The 23,632-nt window shown below is 58.8% G+C and overlaps 1 protein-coding gene across 1 annotated transcript; it reads left to right on the top strand.

Annotated features, from left to right (window-relative positions):
* The first annotated feature begins 471 nt into the window (after positions 1-471).
* On the top strand, positions 472-18,759 carry CSK (C-terminal Src kinase). Its single transcript, XM_065906688.1, has 13 exons — positions 472-1,135; positions 14,133-14,212; positions 14,536-14,649; positions 14,753-14,865; positions 15,182-15,401; positions 16,174-16,267; positions 16,473-16,538; positions 16,620-16,719; positions 16,814-16,904; positions 17,355-17,428; positions 17,516-17,711; positions 17,818-17,904; positions 18,154-18,759. The coding sequence occupies exons 2-13, from the start codon at positions 14,198-14,200 to the stop codon at positions 18,334-18,336; spliced, it is 1,353 nt and encodes a 450-aa protein (XP_065762760.1). The 5' UTR covers positions 472-1,135; positions 14,133-14,197; the 3' UTR covers positions 18,337-18,759.
* The last annotated feature ends 4,873 nt before the right edge of the window (positions 18,760-23,632 follow it).

Below are 23,632 nucleotides of genomic sequence, written 5' to 3'. Positions count from 1 at the left end.
GTACACCACTTCTTCACTTTTATCAATTATTTCCTAGCGCTTGTCTGCTGGCCTGTCGGTGCTGGGAACTCCTTGACAGCCACCAAGCGGCCCTGCGGGCAGACTCCTGAACAGGGCCTGTCACATTGGCAGCGCCAGGAAATGCTCGTGAACGAATGAATGCTCCTGCGGGTGAGGGCCCCTGTGCACAAACAGGCCCGAGGAGAGGGGCCGAGGCCTGGCCTCCGTCGCTCCTACACCGGGAAAGGCTTGGCGGTTGCTCCAAGGCGGCCGGGCGGGCGGCCGGGCCGGCCCTCCCCGACGGACCTTCGGGAGCCTCCAACGCGGGCGGGCAGGCAGGCGGGGGCAGGGCGCGCGCGCGGACACACCCCCCGCAGTGTCCCCGGCGCCCGGCAGGGGGCGCTGCTCCGTCGGCCCACGCCCCGCCGCGCGCCGGGCCGGCTCCCTCGCGCAGGCGCGGTGCCGCGGGCGGAGGATCCGGGCCGCGCTTCCTCTCGCCAGGCCTGCGAGCTTCCTCCCAGCGGAGCCCAGGGCGAGCCGAGCTTGGCCGCCGCTGTCGCCGCCGCCGCCGCCGCCGCGACCGCCGCCGCCCTCCCGCTCTCGCCCCACCCCGCACCCCGCGCGGAGATCTTGCTGGGGTGGGGTCCGAGCGGGGCGGTCTCCCGGCCGCACCGCCGTCGGGGCCAACCCCCGGGCCAGCGGTCTCTCCCGCCCCAGCCAGCCTGTGGCCGCCGGAGCCTCACGGGGCGTGGAACGCGGGGACCTTCTGCGGCGCCTCGAACCAGCGTCCGGGGCCGCCCCGGGCAGCCGGCGCGACGTCCCCACATCGAACCTCGGTGGCGGCGTTTGGAAGCGGAACTCTGCCGGGGCCGCGCCGGCTACATTGTTTCCTCCCCCCGACTCCCTCCCGCCCCCTCTCCCCCGCCTTTCTTCCCTCCCCGACCCGGGCCGCGCGGCCATCCCCCTGCCTCTGTCTGGCCGTCCCTCCTCCCCCTCCTCTCGCACCCAGACCTCTTTGTACCTCACACCCGGGGACCCCTGCGCCCCTCCCCTCCCCCCTGGCCGCATGGACCGTCCGGCAGGCCGCTGATGCTGCCCGCAGCGAGGTGGCCCGGACCGCAGTGCCCCGAGAGAGGTGAGTGCCTGGCGGGCCGGGAGAGGAGGTGGGCGTCCGGGTGCTTCCCGGAGGGAGGCGGGCGGAGGTCGCTCGTCCCGCTTCTCCTGCAGCTGCCGTGGCGTCCACACCCATCCCCCACCTCCCTTACCGCGCCCCCCCCCCACCCCTTCCCGGGTTCGAAATCTCCCGGGAGTCACTGTCAGCCGGACTGGGAGGGGAGCGCACGAGGGAGGTACTGCCTTTCTAGCCCCACAGACTTGTCTCAGGCCACCCCGAGTCTGTCTTACCCCCACCCGTTTCGTGGGTTCTGACTGGAGCCTGGAGGGAGGGGGTCAGCATGGACCAGGGCCCCCGGAGAATGGGCGGTTTGCCATTCCCTGCCCCGGGCCTCCCTGCAGATTCCTTGACCTGCCTGGTTCTGACCCCTCCCTCATTCCCCCCGCGGAGGCTCTGTCGTCTTCAGGAAGCCCAGGGACCAGCCACCTTCCTTGAGCTTGCCGGAGGTTGAGCCTGTCACCCTGAGCCTCCCAGAAGACCAGGCCTAAGCCAAGGGACCTCTGACCCTAGGGTGGGGAAACTGGGCAGGGCCTCTGTCCTGGGTGGAGGTGACACCGGGCATTATTAGGACCATGCCCCCACCTGCTGGCAGCCTTGTCAACCCATTCTCCCAGGTGTCAGGAAGGGGCGTGTCCAGCCATCAGATTCTTAAAGCTTAACTAGGGGTTCCTCTCCCCTCCCTTTCTGTAGACCAGGGGACTGAGGCTTAAAGGGGGAAGTTGCTGTCCCAGGCCTCTGGCAGAGTTAGGTTGTTTGTCCTTTCATTCCCCCCTCTCTGCAGGGCTGGACTGCTATGGGTAGAGGGAAATGATAAAGGTACCTTTATCCACGAGGGACATAAGCCCCCCAGCCTGGCCCATGGGACCTTATAGGGTGAGCACGTGCTCCCCTACAGAGGTTCGGAGGGAAGGGAGAGGGCTTCCGGCCCCAGCTCTGCCTCCGTCTGGGCTCGGGCAGCATCGGCCCTATCTATGGGGTTTCCCCCTGCTGTCTGAAGCTGAGTCCCACTCATGGGATGTGGCGAGTGCGTGGGGGCACCTGTGGGGTGTACCCCTGCTTCTGAGCTCAAGCAGTCCAGTGGGCTCTCCTGACTCAGCCCTCATGTACACCTTTGGCTCAGCCGGTGACTGGGATCTGGAGGGGAAGGCGAAAACCCTGTAGGGGCCACGCTACGCCTTGGCATCGGAGCATTGTCAGAGTGGGGACACCCAGATGGTCTCTTCCAAGCTCCCCACACCGTGATGGTCCCAGTGTCTTTCTTGGTAGGGGCCCCAGCAGGAATAGGGCGAAGGTGGCAGGCGGGAGACTGGGAGTGTGACAGGATCCTCTTGCTCCTAGAGGTGTGGGGGGTCCCCTGGAGTGTGTCTGGGGCCCCGGGGGCCACTGGCAGGTTTGTACTGCTCAGGCCTCTGCCCTTGATTGTTGTTTCCGGTTGCCCTGACAGGCACAGTGGAGGTTTCACAGATGTGGTGGGTCCGTGAGGCTCCCCTCACCCAGCCCTGACTTCCTTTCCAGCCCGAGGGCCTAGGGCTGAAACCTGACCGGGTTGGACACCTGTGAGCTGTTAGGTGCGGCCCAGGGTCCCGAGGCCCTCGAAGGAAGGGTCCGGCTTCAGGAAGCGCGTGTGCAGGGATTCACTTCTCTGGCGAGCTTGCTGTCTTCCTCCCAGCTCTTCTGTCTGCATTGGACCTGGGGCTGAGAAGGAGCAGGAGAGGGCCTGCAGCATCACTGCAGAGGGTACCAGGCCCCTAGGGGTTGAACCATCACGGAACAGACCAGAGTTCAGGCTGAAACAGAGGCCCAGGGCCCACAGTGTGACGTGGCTGCCCCCACAAGCCTGATCGGCCAAGATGCCCGGGGTCTGCTTCTGGGCTCCATCTTTGAGGGATTTGGAGGCTTGGCTTCAAAAAAATACCCCACAGATGCTTGATGTGCAAAAGAGGAGGTAGGGAAGGACCCTTCGTGTGTCTCAGGGGCTGTCCCAAATCAGAAAGGCCATCCCTTGGTGTCCCAGACACCAGGACCAGAGCTAGGGGACAGGTAGGTCCCCAGAACACAAACCCCGAGTTCCTTACGAGAAAACTAAGTATGTAGGTATGTAGTGTTAGGGTGCTTAATTTAGAAAGTAACGAAACAGCACTGCAGACCATTTAGAAAACGAAAAACTCACCCACTGTTTCTTCCCCAGTGCCGTGGCTGTTAGCATCTTGGAGCTCCCAGCCAGCCTTTCCTGATCTTCTTTTCCTTCGTCGCTGTTGTGATTTGGGTGTATGTGCCTTCACACCTTTTTTCATTTAATACTGTATCTGGGCATTTTCTCACGTTGCTACGCAGTCTGTAACTTTGCCTCTAAAAAGCTGCAGAATATTCCGGACAGCTCTGCCATAGCGGCGATACTCCAACCGTCTCCCCAGGCTTGTGCACTGTTGTTGCCCGTCTGTCGCTGTTGTGAGTGTTGTTACTACAGGCCCCCATAGCAGCCGAGGGTATTGGAGAGAGTAGGCAACTTGGCACCCAGCCAACAAGTGACTCTGGGCCCAGCTGTGCCATTGAGGCCAGGGTAGAGGGATCTTGGGCAGGTAATCCTTTGAGCCAGAGTTCCTTTATATACACAACAGCAATCCCTACTTCAGAGGGGAGTGTGCGGACACTGAACTAACTAACCCAGGTACTGGAAGGTGTCTGGCGCAGCCCCTGGCGTCCACTAGATGCTCTGGAAGAAGGGTAGGCGTAGTTGAGAGCGTGCCCAAGGCTGGCTGCCTTGGCGTGTACAGAAGACACCGGGGCCGGGGTTGGCTGATGGCTTACCTAACTGAGGGTGGTCTCTGCCCTGGGAGCCCTTCTGAAACCCTGTGTTCAGAGACTGCTCTGGCCAGTGTCCTGTCGCCCCTCTCTGCCTTCCACCTGCCCCATCACCATGTGGAAGATGGGCTACGGTTTGGTTTCTGGGGCCTGGTCCTACCCCTTCTCCTTCTGTTCTTCCAGCATCAGAGATGAATGAATGAGGCCTCTTCTCTGAGTGTCTGGCTGCCTCCTGTCCCCCAGCTTCAGCTACTTCCTAGGCCAACCCCACGTTTCCCCTGTAGAGACAGGGACCTACTCCCTGGGAAAACTGAGTACTGGGCAAGGAACCCCAGGCATCCTGAGGCTCAAGCCAGAGACAGCCATGCCGGCCGCATCCTCCCACCGAGCAGCTGAAGGCAGGAAGAAAGCCGGGGCCAGGGGCCACAGACTCCAGGCCTCCCAGCTGGGAGTAGAAGGGAACATAGATGGTCCACAGATCACTGGGAAATCTCGTGTGTTGGCAGCCCTCTCTCTGGCAGGTGCTGCCCAGCTCTAACCTGAGTGTGTACTGCTCTGACATCACTTGCCTCCTCTTGTTCTGCTTCTGTGGAGAACCGGAGGACGGGGGTGGGGGCGTGCCTTCCTAGTGCCACCGCAGGGACCCTAGGAGGAAACCAGTCTCAGATTGGCACTCCCGGGGCCTAGGAGACCGTAGCCCCAGATGACCCCAGTATGGCTCAGGACTGACCTAGGCAGAGGATCCTTCCCGACGTGGCTCGTTCAATGCACAGGGCTCCCCGGTGCCTGACCTCAGGCTCCGGCCACCAGACTTTTGCCTTTGGAGTGTCTGCCTCCTGCCTGGTCTTGGCACAGGGGAAGTGGGCATTACAGCTGCCCTTCTGTCCCACAGCCCAGGCTAGGATGAGGTCACAGGGTGCGGTCCTCTCCAAGATGCTGGCCTGGCTGGGGTGAGCACTTCGGGTGTTTTTCAATGCCCCCCTTTCTTGGTTGGGGACAGGATGGGTGGAGGAGCAGGCCACCCCTCCATCCCAGGCAGGGAGCACTGCCTCCCCTCCTCCTCTCCTCTGGGTCCCTTCATCCAAAGGCTGGAAATAGAATCCGCTAAGTAATGATTAAAGTCAAATTCAGACCTAAAAATAAAGAGCTGGTGAGGAAGAGCTAGTGTGCTCCCTGTGTGGCTGAGAGGAGAAGCAGGCAGGGCAAGGCTGGCTGCAGAGGGCCAAGCCCTGCTTCCCAGGAGAGGCCAGAGCCCCCTGCGGGACCAGGAGCACGGCACTAATTGGGGCAGGGTCCCTGGCTTCAGGCACATTGCAGCCCATACCAGTCAGGGCCAGAGTGGCAGAACCAGGGAGAGACATCCCATTTTTCCCATGGGCAGACTGAGGCCCAGGGGGGCCAAGTGGTTTGTCCAGGAGCTCCCCTTGGCACGCCCCGGGGCGCTGGGGGCCCCCCCGCGCAGCCCAGCTTGCCCTTCTGCCTGCTCAGTTTCTCTTCCTGGTTTTGAGGTCCTGTGATGAACGTGGCTTCTCATCACACACCAGCTCTGAACGCCTCGGTGGGGCTGGGCCTCCAACCGCAGCTTCCCTCCGCCTCCCCCTCCCCTTCCGTGCCCTGGGCCTCCAGACGCAAAAGAGAGGCTGCCTGGCGCACCCCCTTCACCCCACCGGTCTGCTCTCCACATGTTTGGAAGCCGAGCGGGTGGGTAAAGACCTGGGTGTCACCTAACACCTGCACCCCCTGGCTGCTGCTTCTCAGCCCAACCTCTGCTCCTCACCCAGGCCCGGACATCTGCGTGCTGGCCACCCGCAGGGAAGCTGGAGGGGAGAGGGAACCCTCAGAGCCCCCTGCCGACCAGTAGTGGAGGCCAGACTCAGAGAGGAGTCAGCTGGGGGAGGCCTGTGGTTCCAACTTCCTGGCAGGGCTGGTGGGAGCTCAGAAGCTGGGGATCTGCGTAGGCTGGAGCAGCCAGGAGGACTTCCTGGAGGGGCAGGGCCATGAGAATCAAGAAGCATTTGAGAAAGAGGTGGGTGGGGGCAGAGGTCCTCAGCCGGAGCCCTTACTCTCTGGGGCTCTGACTTCTCTAGCTGCTGTGTGGCCCTGGACAAACTCTTGACCTGTCTCTGCAAGGCAGGGTATGGCACAGATGTAACCCGTGCTTCCCAGAACAGGAGGGCTGGCCGGTCTCCCCTCAGCTGCCCTCCCTCACCTGTCTGTCCAGGACGTCATCGGTCCTGCCCAAGGAGAGGGTGGAGGGTTTGCTGACCAAGTTCAGACAAGCCTGAGCTCAAACCCTCGCTCTCCCCCTTGGAAGCTGGGTGATCGTCCTCAGCTGGGCTCCTCCTCTGTCAAACAGATAACAGTAAAACCTCACAGGGGATTTTTGAGGATGAAGTAACTAAGGCAGGCTTGGGTCAGTAGGCTCTCGCTCCCGTGCTTTCATTTTTACTGTCCATCCCGTGGGGGAGGGTGTTGGGAACCCTTCTTCTCCTTCTGCTGGGTAGCATGGTTGTATGTTCTCTGAGATGGGGAGACGGGAATCTGGGGGTCAAAGTTCCAGACCACTCACCGGCCACTGGGCCACAGTCTCCCCACCTGAAAGGTGACTAGGGGACTTTGGGGTGAGGGACAAGGACAGTCTGGTTTTCAAGGGTTCTTTGGAGACCAGTGCTGAGAGGCTATATGTAAATGTAGGCAAATGAAGATGCAAAGACCACAGGCTGTGCCGAGGGGTGTGGCGGACTGAGGCCTGGGTTAGGGCCCTGGGGAGCCCTGGAGTCCCCCCTGCCCAGTGCATGTAGGTAATTAGGCTCCTGAGTGGTAATTAGAAACCTTTCTGGGCCACGAGTGACAGCCTCCAGCCACAGCAGTGCCGGTGGGGGGGGGTGGTGGAGGAGGCACCCCGTTAGGCTCCTCTCCTCCAGCCCCCGCCTCTCCCAACCGCTAGACGGGATTTCCAGTCCCACTGAGCCCCTGGGGGCAGGAAAAAGCCCATGTGTTGCTGTAGTTTGGTTTTTAACATTTTTCAGCCATTCATCTCACCCCTCCCCTTAGGACCGGGGTGCTGACGGCTGAGGGAGCCCCGGGGTGGGGAGTGGACAGCACACACGGGAGGCAAAGTGAGTGGGACCCTCCCTCCAGTCCTTTCCTGACCTCCAGGGAGGTTCAGGCCTCTCCACGGGTCTTGTGACCAGTTCTGCTGCTGCCCGGCCCTGAGACCTTCTGTGTAGTGGGTGTGCTGAGGGCTCTGGGACCCCCCGGCGGCTTAGTGGGAACCAGCTCCCACCCCTGCCCTGGTGTGTGGCCAGGGGCATCACAGTGCCGTCAGCCTGGGTGCCCCTTGCAAAACCAGAGGCAGGGCTGACTGTCCAGCTGCCAGCCCAGCCCAGCTGCCGGCCGAGCCCCGCCCTCCTCAGGTGCACTGCCCTTTGGGTGGGGGGGGGCGTGCCCAGCCGGAAACTGTGCTGCTTGTGTCTGCGCCTTACCTGTCAGCAGCTTCCAGACTGCCTGGGTTCAGAGCCCCTGTAGGCCCCACCCGAGCTTCCTCAGCCTCAGTTAACCCCCTGCGTACCACGCGGTTTGAAATCCGAACCCTGGCCTGATCTAGCATCTTCCACCTGAGATCCTCCCAGTTCCCGCTTCCCCCCTTCCCCAGGGGCCCCAGCCCCTGCCTCTCTCGAGGCATCAAGCACACCTGGCCGTCACCGGCCCACCACCTGGCAGCTAGGCGAGCAGGGCTGGGCACCAGGGAGAGAAGCCAAGCGGCATTCTCTGGGTCCCGAGGGCAGGACCCTCCTGTCCATACTGACCCACCACACGTGGGGCTGGGCACACAGGGAGGCTCTTGAAACGATGGCTCAAAGAACCAGAGGGCGAGGTGGACCAGCTTGTTGCCTCCAGGGGGCTGCCCCGGCCCCGCAGAGGCTCCAGCCGGGTCCTACGGCAGGACCAGAGTCTCTGGGGACCGTGGCCCCCGAGTCCCCCCCAGGTCTCCTGTGCACTTCCGTTTTCAGTGGGTATTTTTAGCTGGGTGTAAACAGTTACTGAAGGCTCCCACGCCCCACTGGGCAGCGGAGTTTTGGCAAGGGGGGCAGGGCAGGAGCCCCTTGACCTACTCTGGCCCTCAGCACGTGCCTGGCTCTGGGGTCTGCAGCTGCCCCAAAGCAGGAAGAGGGCAGTTTCTGGGCTTCCCCCCTCCCTGTCAGCCTGGGCTCCCGAGAAAGCCTGCCTGAGGCCGTGGCCACTGACCTCAGCGCTTGGGCACAATGCCCAGCCTGTTCCCGGGACCCCAGCACAAGGGCTCCCGGGAGCAGGGTTTGGGGCAGGAAGTTGGAGTGAAAGCCCCCTGTCCCCCAGCTCTGTTGGGGTGGGGTGGCAGCTGCTGTCCTTTTGGAGTTAAATATAGTCCTGTCGGTTATGGGACCACAGCGTGGTGCAGCCGGCCTAGCTTCCCCCTGTTGTTTGTTGGTTCCTTCATTCATTCAGTGCTCACTCACTGACCAGCCGCCCTGGGCCTGGCCCCTGCTAGGACGTGTCAGCCCAGCTTTAATCCTGCAGGGCTCCCAGGCCAGGGTCAGGGAGCTTCTCACTGGACCATGAGACGTGAGAGGTTCTGGAGGCCCGGAGCAGCCAGCCACCACAGCCAGGTGACCATGGAAGACTCCTGGCATGAGTCAAGCTTCAAAAAGTTATTTATTTCCTTCCTGATCTTAATTTTTGCTCTTTTTCTTGTTGTTTAATTCACTAAGTGATGTCCAACTTTTTTTCGACCCCATGGACTGTAGTCCGCCAGGCTCCTTTGTTCATGGGATTTAGATTTCCCAGGCAAGAATACTGGAGTGGGTTGCCATTTCCTCCACCAGGGGATCTTCCCGACCCAGGGGTTGGACCATATCTCTTGTGTTTCCTGCACTGGCAGGTGGATTCTTTGCCACTGAGCCACCTGGGAAACTCAAGTCTTAATTTTTAGGGGGAGGTAATAGATACATGGGCTTCCCTTGTGGCTCAGCTGGTAAAGAATTCGCCTGCTATGCAGGAGACCTGGGTTCGATCCCTGGGTTGGGAATATCCCCTGGAGAAGAGAAAGGCTACCCACTCCAGTATTCTGGCCTGGAGAATTCCGTGGGCTGTATAGTCCACGGGGTCGCAAAGAGTCAGACAGGACAGACTGAGCAACTTTCACTCACTCAATAGATACATGTTGTTAAAAAACAATTTAAAGAACAGAACAGCAGATATACAATGAAAAGGAAGTTGCCCTGAACTTGATCCTCACTCCTCTTCCCCCTCCCAGAGATAGATAACCTCTGTTATCAGCTTCTTTTGTCTTTTAGCGATAATCTGCATTTCTGAGGTCAGAGATGAATGGTATGTCCTTTGGAAAAACAAGGATTGTAATATACCATGTATGATATCCTGCACCTTGCTTCCCCCCCCCCCCCCCAGTCTTTGAGTTTTTCAGACCTACCAAAAAGCTGAAATAATAGTATAATAAATACCTGTATATGGGCTTCCCTGGTGGCTCAGATGGAAAAAGAATCTGCCTGCAGCACAGGAGACACGGGTTCAGTCCCTGGGTGGGGAAGATCCCCTGGAGGGTGTGGCAACCCACTCCAGTTTTCTTGCCTGGAGAATCCCATGGATAAAGGAGCCTGGCAGGCTGCAGTCCATGGGGTCGCAGAGAATTAGACACAACTGAAGTGACTTAGCACACACGCACAAATACCCATATATACTTTACCCAGATTCACCGGTTTTTAACATTTTGCCACATTTGCTTTATCTTTTCTTTTGTGTACTAGACATATGTGTATACTTTTTTTTTTGCCGATGTGAGTGTGTTTGCAGGCATCATACCTTCCTCTTCTAAGTACTTTAGCACAGATCTGTTATATAATCACAGTACCATGATCACACAGTTAAGAAAATTAACATTAATTCCATCGTATTATCTAACGTTTTCATTTTTCGAGGTTGTTCCCAAGTGACCTTTATAGCTATTTTTTTCCCTCTGATCCAGAATCTGATTCAGAATCACTCATTGAGTCTTGCTGTCGGGTGTCTTTTCTTTCTTTTTCAGCTTTATTGAGATATAATTGCTACTTAGTGTTATGTGGATTTAAGTAGTGTGCCAGTGTGAGGATTTGATACACATGCATATTATGATACTGTTACCACGGTAAGGTCGCCTAACGCATCCCTCACCTCCCATAATTACCATTTTGTTGTTGTGTCATGTTTCTTTACTGTCCTGCCTAATCCAGAACATTCCCCAGCCTGCGCTTGTTTGTTTCGTCTTTAATGACCTTGCCGTCTTTAATGACCTTGCCTCAAGTCGGGCCAGATCTTTGGGCTCCCTAAGTGGAGTCAGGTTGAGCCGCTCTGCGCCCGTGGCACAGAGGATGCTGTGCCCTCCTCTGGGCAGGAGGCACTCTGCATGCCCCTCTCGTCACTGGTACTGCTTAATTCGATCACTTGGTGAACAGCGTCGACCACATCTCGCTGTGGGGGAAGTGCCGTTCTCTCTGGTTAATCTGGAGTGTGGTCCTCAGGTGCCATGTCACTGTCCTGTACCCCTCGCAACATGTCCTTCATGACTTGAGCTGGTTGTTTGCCGTTTCTATTTAGTCTGTCATGGCGAGGTTTCTGTTTCAACACCTTGAGATCCGTCTTGGCCCCATCCCAGCTGGCCCTTTTCCCTTTTGGGGATACCTGGTCGTTTATTTACTTGGTTCCTTATTAATGGACATAAAATCTGTCTCCCAGCCTCTTGCTACACCAAACAGTGCTGCAGGGACTGTCCTACTACATTTTTTTAGGCACCTGTGTAACCCCAAATGTTGAGTGGAAGTTCCTTGGGTAAAGAATGAGGAGAGGTGGAGAGGGAATGCTGAGACAGGGAGGCAGAGCCCTAGGAGCTGCAGGTGATAAAGGGATCTGGCTCATGTGCTGGAGAGCTAGTGAGTCCCAGGAAGCTCAAGGGACTTCCCCAAGGTCACACAGCAAGTTGGTGACAGCAGGAACCGAACTGTGAGCCCATGACTCCCAGGACACTGTTCCTGCACTTCTTCCACAAAGCAACCTGAAACAAGGTTTGGATAACCCTGGCAGGGCCCCTCGGTGCCTGACCAAGGCCAGACTAGAGGCCACAGTTTTTAGTGGCCCCTCCCAGCCACTGACTCTTGGCCTCTGACCTGGAGGGGGATAGCCCATCTGGACCCTCAGGGCCCTAAGGACAGGGTCGTCCTGGCCTCATGACTTCGCCAGGGAGGAGCCATCAGAGAGTATCTGCAGCTCCTGCCAGCAGGATTTCTGTGTGCAGAAAGCAGGCTTCAGAGCAGCCCTGGAAGCTGCAAGGCTGTAACCAGCCCATTGTACAGATGGGAAAACTGAGTCCTGAAGCCGTAGCCAGTAGAGCAAGGGGAAGGCTAGCTCATACCTCTCCTTTCCTGGTCTGTCCTCTCCAAACCCAGATCCTCGAGGAAGGCCCCCTGATCTCTCTGGGCTCTCCCCTCCCCTGAGCACTGCTCGCTTCTCCCTCTTCCCTTGCACTCTCTTCTCCAGGCCAGGGTGGGCCCAGCCTGCCGGCAGTCCTGTAGACATGTGCGGGCACATTAGGCAGAGGCACCAGGCGTGGGGGTGGGATGGCCTGCTGGCTCTGATGGCCTCTGACACCTGTGTGAGGCAGGATGCTCACTGGAGGTGTAGCCTCAGGTAAGGCCACTTGCCTCTTGGCCTAGCTCGGCATCCTCACCTGTAAAATGGGAATAACAATAGCCTCTCTCAGTTGTTGGAGGATTTGATGAGCCATAATGTGCCAAGGATAGCCTGGCAAGGAGTAAGTGCTCAGCCAACATGGCCTATTATTATTTTTATTATTATCCTCAAGTCAGTGGAGAGGCGGCGGCGGCAGCTGCAGGCCGGGGAGAGCGTGTTTGCAAACTGACAGCTGAGAGGGTGACTAACGGCGCCTCAGCCTCCGCCCTCCGTGGAGGGAGGGGGAGACGTGGGGGTGCGGAGAGCTGGCAGAGCCCCTATGCAGAGGGCTTGCAGCTTGAGGACCCAGCCAGCCACAGAGCGACCCCGATTCAAGTCCCAGACCATCACCCCTGACTGGAGGTGTGCCTTAGGACAAGTTGTTGCAACCTCCTGAGCCTCGGTTTCCATTTCTATGAAATGGGGGCAGGGGGAGCTCGTGGCTCCCACAGGTGGTTTTGGGAGCCCGAGTTGCTTCCTACACTCATGGTGGCTCCGTCGGGTCAGTGTGTGTGTCTGGGGGGATCTGGTCTCCCTGCTCAGATGACAGAGGCTGCTGCGCTGGCCTTGGGACAGGAAGCACTGTGTGTTCCAGGAGGAAGGGAAGCCCTTCATCCGCAGGGGCAAGGGGTTGATGCCAGACACTTCCAAGTCTGCGGGCTCGTTCCACTCCCTCCATAGCCTGCTTGTGGGGTGTCCCTGTCCCGCCTTCGGAGCGTGAGATCGGAGGATCAGAAGGGCTGAGTGTCTTGCCCGTTGTGTACTCGTCAGAGCCCGGTCTGCCTGACCCTAGCCCCAGGAGCGGGGCCTGGAAGCAGTGGTGGTGGTTCCCCCCGGCTCCTTCTGGTCGCCCAGACCACACGCCCCCCTGCTCAGGCCCCAGGTCCCGTGGCCCTCGGAAGCCAAGCTTGTCTCCTCCCCTGGCGTTTGAAGCCCCACATCCCTGTAGGGTCTATGCCCTCCCGCAGGCCCAGTACTCACCGTCCCCTGCAGCGGACGACGGGGTGCTCAGACCAAAGGATCTGTTGCCCACCGTCCCTCAGCATGGGCTTCCAGCCAGAGTGCCCCTGCCTTCCCAAGCCCTGCAACCTTCCAGGCTCAGCTCCAGCACTCCCTCCTCCAGGAAGCCCACCTAAGCACTACAGCCCTCACTCCTTTCACACCCTGAGGCACTTGCATTTAAATGTCCTCTTCCACTGCTCCTGCTTGTCAGCCAGGCCCCAGACCTTGTCCATCTTATGAATGAGCCTGGGAACAAGGCACGTGGAAGAGTTTCTCTTCTGGCATACCATAGGCATGGGAGAGTCACTGGCCCTGTCTAAGCCTCAGATTCCTCATCTGTCAGCAAAGAACAGTAGTCCCATCCCTCTGCTTCCTGAGACAGGTCCACAGCGGCTCTGGGCTGTGTGTGGGAAAATGATGGTTGTAAAGGGTGTGCTGAGCTGAGGCCGCAGAGAGTATGTGTGCAGGACGGGGCTGATTTGCTGCTCTGGGGGCGTCAGGTTGGCTGGGGTAGCTTTCTTGGGGGAGTCCACTGTATTGAAGTCAGCGTGTACACCAGAAAATACACCCATCACAGGGTACAGCTCGCTGAATTGCCAGAGTTGAACTTTCCCCCTTCCAGACAGCTAGCTGCCTCCTCCGAGGGCTCCATCCTGCACTGGGAATCCCCCGATTCTGAACCTGATACAAGTGGGATCACATGGCGTGTGTGCTTCCTGCCTGGCGTCTTGGTTAGCATGATGCCCAGAGACGCATCAATGTTGATTCATGGTGGTAGTTCATTCACGTTCGCTGCTCTCGGTGTTCTGTGAGCATAGCCAGCTTATCTGTCTCACTCCCGGTGAGCATCTGGGCAGTCCCCAAGTGTGCACTTTTCAGACCCGGCTACCGCGCGCTCTCCCGGGCCTGTCTCAGCAGCACCTGTCCTGTCATCTCTCGGGTGTGTGCGGGAAGTGGGGTGGCCAGGCCATGGAGCTGGCTTACATTTGACCTCAGAGATACTGCCTGGGCGAGTTTTTGTAGGTGACAGAACTAAGAGGCCCGCAGAGGACAAGTGACTTCCCCCAAATCCCAAGCTCCTTTGTCTCCCAGCCGTCCTCAGTGAACGCCCACAGTGGTCCCTCAGACCCCTTAGCTAACATCCCGCCGCGGGGCTGGTAGGGCAGGTGCTGCTCACCCGCTATGATCTGTGGCTTCTGTCGGTCATTCTGTGGGCTGCAAGGCCACAGTGGGCTCGGTGTTGGGGGTCCTCGACCCTCCTCCCCTGCCCAGTGCCCCCAGACTGGAAAGGGCAGCCCTTGCCCCAGACCCCAGCTCAGAGGTCTCTGGCATCTGTTCACATCGCTGTGGGGAGGGAGCAGGATCTCAGCTTCCCCTCAGTCCCTGCTTCTCCCCGCAGCTCTCATGGTACCAAGTGACAGGTCGGCCTTCCTGTGACACGGGGACGCCAGATCTTCTGAGAAGATGTCGGCAATTCAGGTACTACAGGGATGGGGGTCTGGCGTGGCGGGGGTCCCCACGCCACCATGGGGTGCTGAGAGGAGAGGGAGTGAGAGTGCGGGTCGATGCGCTCCCCTTCTCCCCAGCCCTGGCCCTCAGCAAAGTAGAATCCAGATGGAGGCACTCAAGATGGGAGCCCAGGGGGTGAAACTCAGGTGGCAGGCACCCAGCACTCTCTGGAGGAGGGGCACCTCACCCAGGCTCATGGAGGCCAGGCGAGAGGCTGTGACCTTGCAGGCGCGCAGGCAGGTGGGTGGGGGTTGCCCTGGGCTGCAACCGCCCACCTGTCGCCTGCCCTGCAGGCCGCCTGGCCATCCGGTACAGAATGTATTGCCAAGTACAACTTTCACGGCACTGCTGAGCAAGACCTTCCCTTCTGCAAAGGAGACGTGCTCACCATTGTGGCTGTCACCAAGGTAACCAGGGACCTCACACCCCCACCCACCACCCACCTCTGGGTTTTGGCTCCTCTGCAGGGGTGGGTGAGCCTGAGAAGTGTCTGGGCTCCCCTCTCCCCAGGACCCCAACTGGTACAAAGCCAAGAACAAGGTGGGCCGTGAGGGCATCATCCCAGCCAACTATGTCCAGAAGCGGGAGGGCGTGAAGGCAGGCACCAAGCTCAGCCTCATGCCGTGAGTACCTCCGAGGAGCGGTCAGGAGCTCCAGTCTGGGAGGGAGGAGGACGGGAGCCCTGAGTCCCCTGGAAGAGAGTCAGGAAAGCAGGGAGGCAGGAGTAAGAGCTGGGATGTCCGTGAGGGCCTCTCGAGACAAGAAGGGTGTGGGTACGGACCTCAGAGGGGATGAAGGGCGGAAAGCAGAGGACGAGGGCCTCAGCGCCTGTCCAAGCCACGAACCCCGGGGAGGCGCCAGTCAGAGGGAGGGCCTCCGGGAAGTGGAGCCCAGCACTGCCCTTGGGCTGCCACGACCCCAGGCCTGGCCTCCCCGCAGCTGGTTCCACGGCAAGATCACGCGGGAGCAGGCAGAGCGGCTCCTGTGCCCCCCAGAGACGGGTCTGTTCCTGGTGCGGGAGAGCACCAACTACCCCGGGGACTACACGCTGTGCGTGAGCTGTGACGGCAAGGTGGAGCACTACCGCATCATGTACCACGCCAGCAAGCTCAGCATCGATGAAGAGGTCTACTTTGAGAACCTCATGCAGCTGGTGGAGGTGAGCAGGGCCCCCGGGCCGGCCGGGTTCCGCTGCAGCCCCACCGCCACTGGCGGGGTGACCTTGGGCAGGTCCCGCGGCCTCGGCGAGCCTGCCTTTCCCCTGCCTCCGTAGAGCCCCTGTGGTGTGCCGAGGTTGACCTCTGACCCCACAGTGCCTCCATGCGGAGATGGCAGCCCAGTGTGTAGGCCAGGAAACAAAGGTTCAGAGCAGTTAAGGGGCCTGCTGCAGGTCACACTGCTGTGAATTGGAGGTGCCAGGACTAGATCTGAGTCTTCTGATGCCGGAGCTAGCTTCCTTTCAGCCACTCAGCTGTGCCCAACCATGGGTATATAAGCATGTCCCCTCGAGCTCCACCTTGGTGGTCCCTGTTTCCGGCAGCTCCCAAGGCCGGCTCTGCCCCAGGCAGCCTTCAGATGCCTCCTGCACCCACCCTCAGCACTGTCCCCGCCGCAGGCCTGACTTGGGGCAGGGATCCTCTGCACACCTGGCTAGAGGCTGGTGTTACACTGAGTCAGGGCTGCTGGTGAGGCCAAGTGATAGCAACAGCCGGTGTCCGTCCAGCACCTGGGGTGTGGGGTGGCATGGGAGACAGGCTGTGTGTCTGGGCCTCCCTAAGCCTGCCAGAAATGGGGTGCCCTCCCTACCCAGAGCAACTCTTGACTGGGTGGGACTGGCCCCTGCTGCCCTCTGGTGGTCAGCTCAGGGTGGTGCAGGGAGCCCCTGGTGGCGCACAGGGGCCGGTCCTGATGGGCTGCCCCGCGCCCTGCAGCACTACACCTCGGATGCAGACGGACTCTGTACTCGCCTCATCAAGCCAAAGGTCATGGAGGGCACCGTGGCCGCCCAGGACGAGTTCTTCCGCAGTGAGTGCCGCCCCCGCCCCCGCCCTTCTGTTGCCCACCCGCCTCCTCCCCCACCCAGGCTTCCTGGCACGACCCCCATCCCGGAGGCTCTGGAGACCTCCAGGGAACCCTCATGTCATAGTCCAGCCTGCTTCTGCTGCGACCCCTGCTCTGACTTAACCCCCCTCCCTGACAACTGCCCCTGCGCCCGTCACCTCCTACCCAGGCGGCTGGGCGCTGAACATGAAGGACCTGAAGCTGCTGCAGACCTTAGGGAAGGGGGAGTTTGGAGGTGAGCCAGAGACGGCGGGGGCCTGGGCGGGGCTGGTGACTGCGGGGAGTCCAGGGAACAAGCCCCAGCTGTCTCCCCCAGACGTGATGCTGGGCGACTACCGTGGGAACAAAGTTGCTGTCAAGTGCATTAAGAACGACGCCACTGCACAGGCCTTCCTGGCTGAAGCCTCTGTCATGACGTGCGTTGGGGCAGGGGGTGGGTGGGGAGGTCGCCCCGGAGCCGGGAGCTGACGGGGAGGCTTGGCAGGCTCTGACCACCCCGTCCCACCCCAGGCAACTCCGGCATAGCAACTTGGTACAGCTTCTGGGCGTGATCGTGGAGGAGAAGGGCGGGCTGTACATCGTCACCGAGTACATGGCCAAGGTGTGTGCCTGCCCCCAGCCCCCCACAGCCCCGGGCCCCTGCTCCCCCAGTCCCTGCTCTCCAGCCGAGCTTCGAAGTCGCTGGGGCTTGGCTTGTGTCCTGGCTCATCATCTATTCATTGGAGGTGACCAATGGAATGACCATTCCAGGTGACCTTGGAAATGTTGTGTCACCTCGCCAAACCTCAGGTCCTCGTCAGTGAAGGGAGGTAGTAACAGTCTACCTCAGAGGTTCATGAGAATTAAGACACAGTGCATGAAAATTGCTGAGTGCCGTGTCTGGCGTGTAGGACCCGATATTCTTTCAGAAGTGATGTCCTGACCTTTCCCCTGCCCCTTCCCTCTCCTCACACCTCCCTTGAGTGTCGCCATTTACCCAGCCCCAAGCCCCCTGAGGTCTGGAGGGCAAGTCTAACCTATGGGGCCTGTCGTTCTGTCTGTCCTGCCCCAGGGGAGTCTAGTGGATTATCTGCGGTCTCGGGGTCGGTCAGTGCTGGGCGGAGACTGTCTCCTCAAGTTCTCACTGTGAGTGAAGCAACCCTGATTGGGGGTGGGGGGTTGCCCTGCTACGGGACCCCTGTCTGAGGGGACGTGTGGGCGGCTCACCGCCAGAGACGTCTGTGAGGCCATGGAGTACCTGGAGGGCAACAACTTCGTGCACCGAGACCTGGCTGCCCGCAACGTGCTGGTGTCCGAGGACAACGTGGCCAAGGTCAGCGACTTTGGCCTCACCAAGGAGGCCTCGAGCACCCAGGACACGGGCAAGCTGCCGGTCAAGTGGACAGCCCCCGAGGCCCTAAGAGAGAAGGTGGGTGGGCTTCTCCTCCGGGCCTGAGCAGTGGTGGATGGGGTTCCTGGTCACCCCCACCCCCAGTTCCCAAGATCTGACACTGCCTCTCCCATCCACATGGCAGAAATTCTCCACCAAGTCTGATGTGTGGAGTTTCGGGATCCTTCTCTGGGAAATCTACTCTTTTGGGCGAGTGCCTTATCCAAGAATTGTGAGTGTGGGTGCTGGGGCTGAGACGGGGGCTTGGAGAAAGGGGAGGGTGGCAGGGTGGGGGCCTCACTGGACCGTGCCTCCCCCATCTGAGGCCTGGAAGCTGCGAACCTGCCCTGGGGTCCTCACAGACCGCCCCCGGGACCTGGATCTGAGACAGAACTAGGGGTGTCGTGGAGAGGAGTGCTAAGTAGGGGTCCCCTCCGGGTCAGGCCTCGCACCAACTCACACCACCCCCACCTCTCCGCAGCCCCTGAAGGACGTCGTCCCGCGGGTGGAGAAGGGCTACAAGATGGATGCCCCCGACGGCTGCCCGCCTGCCGTCTACGAGGTCATGAAGAACTGCTGGCACCTGGACGCCGCCACGCGGCCCTCCTTCCTGCAGCTCCGCGAGCAGCTCGAGCACATCAAGACCCACGAGCTGCACCTGTGACTGCCAGCCTCGCCCAGGCCGAGGGCCTGTGGGGACTGAACCCGGAGAGACTGCGGACCTCGTGCCCCGCTCGCTGGGCCCAAGCCCGAACTGAGCCCAGCAGGAGGCCAGTGGGTCTCTTTCCTGTCCCAGCCCACGCCCCCTCTGGCCCCCGGAGACCCCGCCTAGGCCTGGCACCTTCTTCCATGGACCCACCTATAGGGCTTTGGGAGCCCTGCCCACGGGCCTGGATGGGGGGAGACTGAAGAGCTGGGGGGTAGATGCCCTGCCGTGGTCAGGCTCCCCCTGGCCTCCCATCTCTCGCCTTCTTAGAGTTTTATTCCTTTCCTTTTTTTGAGATTTTTTTTTTCCGTGTGTTTATTTTTTATTATTTTTCAAGATAAGGAGAAAGAAAGTACCCAGCAAATGGGCATTTTACAAGAAGTACGAATCTTATTTTCCTGTCCTGCCCACGAGGGTTGGGGAGACCAGGCCCCTCTCTAGGGACCCATCGCCCCGGCCCTGTTCCCCACCCCGTGTCCCGTGTCCATGTCGCCTCGGTCGCCCCGTGTCTGCGCTTGACCATGTTGCACTGTTTGCATGCGCCCGAGGCAGACGTCTGTCGGGGGCTTGGAGTCCGTGTGCCGCTGCCGCCCACCCACCTGCCTTGTGAGATGGAATCGTAATAAACCACTCCATGAGGACGCCGCTGCCCGGTCTCGGCGCTTCATCCGCCGAGCCTGCCTGTCCCACCTGGCCCCCATCCCCGTGCCATCTTGTCCATCCCCCTGTCTCTTGTGAGTGAGGCTGTGCTTGCCCTGTGAGGGGGGATGGGGTGGGGAGCACTGCGGGAAGATGTAGCTGCCGCCTTGTGTCAGCTGCACGAGCAAGTGTCCTCTGTGTCTGCCGTGAGGGGGTTCTCACCACCCGCCTCCCCCAGCATCCCACCACGGGGCAGGCCTGGCCCCGGGGCCGTCCTGGGCTTGGGTCCGGCCTGCTGGCATCCCAGCTGCCTCTCCTGCTGTGTTGTTCAGGCCCACAGTACAGGGGGCGCTGGAGCGCGGATGTGGGAGAAAGCCAGGCCTGACGCGCTGGACATGGGCTCCCCTCGGTAGGAGGCAGGATAACCATCTCGTGCCGATGAGACGTGACCGTGATGGGGAGGCTCTGAGCTGCTGGCTGTTCTCACGGCTCCCCTGAGACGGCATCGCTGACCCCGCCCCACGTGCGCCCAGCCCCGTGGGGCACAGATGGAGAAGGCAGACTGGCCCTGGGTTCCGCGGGGCCAGTGGTCAGTGCAGGACCTCTGAGGGTTCACGTCATTCCCTGAGACAGGCAGCTGGTGGAGTGTTCCCTTGTCCTTGGGGCTCTGACCTGTCCTCACAGCCTGCAGGACCTGAAATCCAGGCTGTTCTGACTGTAGAGGACGCCTCGGGTCTGCTCCTCAGCCCACTGTGGTCCGGCCCCATCACCTCCTGCAGCTCCGTACTGCCGCCTCTTCACCTCCCCCAGTTCTTCTCTCTGCACACAGCCAGATGCATTTTGTTAAAAGCATTCAACAACACACATTTGGATCCCTGCTGTGTGGCAGGACTAGGGTTCAGCAGTGAGCAAAACAGACCCTGTGGAGTTGACAGGTGGGAAGACAATCACATAGACAAACTGATAAGTGCTATGAAAGAAACGTGTAACATGGGAATCAGACCTTATGTGTAGATCGGGGAGTGCTTCCCAGAAGAGGCAGCATGTAAGCTGAGATCAGAAGGATGAATGAGAGGGTAAGGGGGTGGGTAGCAGCATTCCAAGAGGGAGGAGCCAGCAGGTCCGCTGCTTCTCTGAAGACACAGGAGAGGGAAACAGTCTGCTGTAGGGGTTAGCTGCAAGGTCACTGGTGACTTTAGCAACACTCAAAAGTTTGGTGGGGGTGAATTCCGGATCACGATCACAATGGCTAGAGGAGGTGCAAGGACTGCAGGGAGGTAGACAGTCTGGAGGAATCCAGCTGTAATGAAGAAAGGATTTTTAAGGCAGTAGAGGCTTAAGCAAATCTGACTGACGAAGGGAAGGACATTTACCTCAGGATCATGTCCACATACTGAGAGGGAGGTGGACAGTAGAGAGGGGAGGGCATGGTAGTGATTCCAAGTGGAAGCTTGCCAAGGGTGAGGTTGGCAGCTGGAGTCCAGAGCGTGAGGGGCAGTGGGTCTGCGATGGGAGAGGGACCCTCCTGGTGAGATTCCGAGGAGAGGGTATCGTGCAGTGGCACCCTGGTAGACGACTTAACAGGTCTAGGGCAGAGGTCGGGGGTAGGGGCTCCGATCGAGAGTGCGCTGGTGTCCACTCTGTCCCCAGTACCAGGGTGGACTTCATGCGCCCAACCTGACTTCACTGAAAGTAGCGATCTGGGTGCCTTCTGATGATCAGCTCTCACTAACTGGTCCAGAAGCCAGCTCAGGTTCAGAAACCTCCAAAGATGCCCGTGGCCATGGGGTCACAAGAGAGGCCAAGCAGGCGACATAGTGGAGAATTGTGACAAGCGAGAGTGAAGGGGCAAGGTCCAGCTGATGGGGCCCTGTGGGAATGCGGGCACAGGGGACAGATATTCTACCGGTGGCCTGAGCCCCTTCATTACTTCTCCACTCCCTTCACAGTTTTTAATTTCCCCTCTTTCTTCTCTCTCATCCTTTGACTGTGCTCTCATGGACCTGGGGGAACCTGCTCAGAACTCAGTTCAGTACCCAGAAATCTGGTGGGTGTTGCCACTGCCACCCAGGCCAGGGAGGCAGAGGACAGAGGGGGCTTCTCAGTGGGGACCACTGGGGACACAGGGAGGGTAATGCTGCCAAAGGAAGGGCTCTGCCTGGACAAAGGCAGTGAGGTGGGAGGGTTAAGTGTGGCCAGGGCTAAGGGGCCAAGGGATGCAATTTGGGAGCAAATGAGGCTAAAGAGAAAGCAGGGCCTAGACCCCACCTGGCTTTGCAGGCCCCATGAGGAGTATAACTTTATGCAAACATGACCAAGATCAACAGAAGGATTGGGGGCAGAGTTTGGCCAGGTCTGCATTTTACAGAGATGATTCTGGCTGCAGTCTAGCTAGAGTGAATGGGGACAGGGAGATGGTGGGAAGGCTGACAGGCCAGGCGGGAGGTGACTGATGGAGGCCTGGGTGGGGGACCTGGTAGGAGGTGGACAGGAAGATGAACACAGCTAGTGTTTTACTGAGCTGAGTTCTGCCTGTCCTTGTTCTAATGGATGCATTATCTCATCTAACCCTCCAAACAACTCTTGGAGAGAGACACTATTATTATCTCCATTTTATAGATAAGGTACATGAGGCTTGGAGAGATTAAAGCATCAGGTAACAGTTTGAGGGTGGCAGGAGCAATTGAAGAGCTTGCTGATGGCTGAGGAGAGGAAGGGGCTGTGGAAGGGCCCTGGGGACACTCTAGTCTCTGGCTTGGTAAGGTGGGTGGTGCCACCCATGACACCCCAGCCCTGGAGGAGTATGTGCTGGGGTTGGAGAAGAGTTTGGTTTGGACTTGTCACCTGGGAGCCTTTGTGACATCCATGCAGAAAGGTCCCCTCCAGAGTTAAATGTTTATTTGGACCAGGAAAAGCGGCTAAAAGCAGAGATTTGGGGATCGTGGGCACAGAGATGGTGCTTGAAACCGTGGGTGCAGACGAGCTTGGCCAGGTAGCATGTGGAGCCTTTGGAGAGATGGGCGGAGCCAGGGAGGGACAAGAGTGACCAAGAAGCAATTCCTGGGGTGGCCAGGGACAGCATAGAGGCAGGTGAGCCCTGGGGCAGGGTTTCTTAGAGCAGGGGGAATGGAGGGGTGTCTACAGCATTTCACGTTGCAGAGACCATGTTGAGCAGTGTCCACTAGGCACAGAGAATGGGCATTGTCAGGCCTTGCTGGAACAGTTTTCATGGGGTGCAGGGGTGGGGAGGGCAGGAGCTGGAAGGACTTAGGAGGTGGCAAGGAAGCAGGGCTGGAGGGAAGCCCACATTTCCACAGCTCGGCTGCGAAAAGGAAGGGGGAGAAGTGAGTGGAGGTGGTTGAGGGCTCAGTGTAGAGAAATGAAGTTCTTCTTTTAGCATGTCCTAAAATTTTCCATTTGCAGCCATGGTTTTAATTAACTTGTAGAGCTTCAGTATCTTAATTCTACTGGGGGTTTACAAAGTACAGTAAAACTTAAGCTATCCAGAATTCTTGGAGCCACTCTGGAAAACCAAAATTTATTTGGATGAAAATATTTGAGATACAGGATTTTTTTTAAGCTTTTTTTTTTTTTAAATTCATTTGGCTGCTTCAGGTCTTCGTTGAACCATGTGGAATCTTTCGTTGCAAGATGCACGCTTCTCTAATTGTGGCACGTGGGCTTAGTTGCTCTGCAGCATGTGGGATCTTAGTTCTCTGACCAGAGATCAAACCCATGCCCCCTGCATTGCTAGGTGGATTCTTAACCACTGGACCACCAAGGGGAGTCCCAGGATTTCTTATTTTTCAAAAACTTTTTTCATTATGGAAATCATCAAACATATAAAAGTAGAGGTTAGAATACAAGGAACCCTCACATCCCTACTACCCAACTTTAACAGTTATCAACTCAAGGCCAATTCTCTGCCATGCCCACCATGTTCCCCTCCTCCCACCCAGGTTCTAGATTGGGAAGCAAATCCTAATGTTATATCAATTCATCCATAAAGCTTTAGTATATTTCTCCAGAAGACATAAGACTTAAAAAAGAAATTCTACCACAATACCATTATTATTCCTAAAAATTCTAACAAGAATCCCTTAATCAAATATCCATTGTTCAAATTTCCCCGTCTCATTTTTCCCCTTACAAGGCCCATGCGTTGCATTTATTTGCTCTGTCTCTTAAGACTCCCTTTCTATTTTCACATAATTTCTTTGTTGAGGAAACCAGGTTTCTTGGAGGCATGAGTGTTTGGGAATATGGGAGAGAGCTGAGAATCAAGGCAGCGAGAGCAGGACAGGGAAGGATAGGGTGGGTGGGTGAGGGCCAGACAGCAGGGACAGTCATTCGTGGGAAGGAGCCAGGACGAGGGGGCCCATCCCAGGCAGGGAGGAAAGTCAGAGCTGCTGAGGGTGGCTCGTCCCAGTGACCCGCTGAGGTCCTGCAGCCACTGGGACAGAAGGAAGGAGGAAGGATGGCCTGAGCCGAGGAGCAGGTGCAGAGCTCAGGTTGGCAGGAGGTCAGGCTGCCTCATCAGGCTGGAGGTAAGGGGTGGGGCGGGGCCTGAGATCAGGCCTGGAAGGAACAGGATGTCTGTGCTGGAGAGGGAGGG

This window comes from Muntiacus reevesi, chromosome 15 (assembly GCF_963930625.1).
Source record: "Muntiacus reevesi chromosome 15, mMunRee1.1, whole genome shotgun sequence".
Lineage (NCBI taxonomy): Eukaryota > Metazoa > Chordata > Mammalia > Artiodactyla > Cervidae > Muntiacus > Muntiacus reevesi.
The sequence above is the reverse complement of the archived record's forward strand: the minus strand, read 5'-3'. Positions and strand labels throughout refer to the sequence as shown.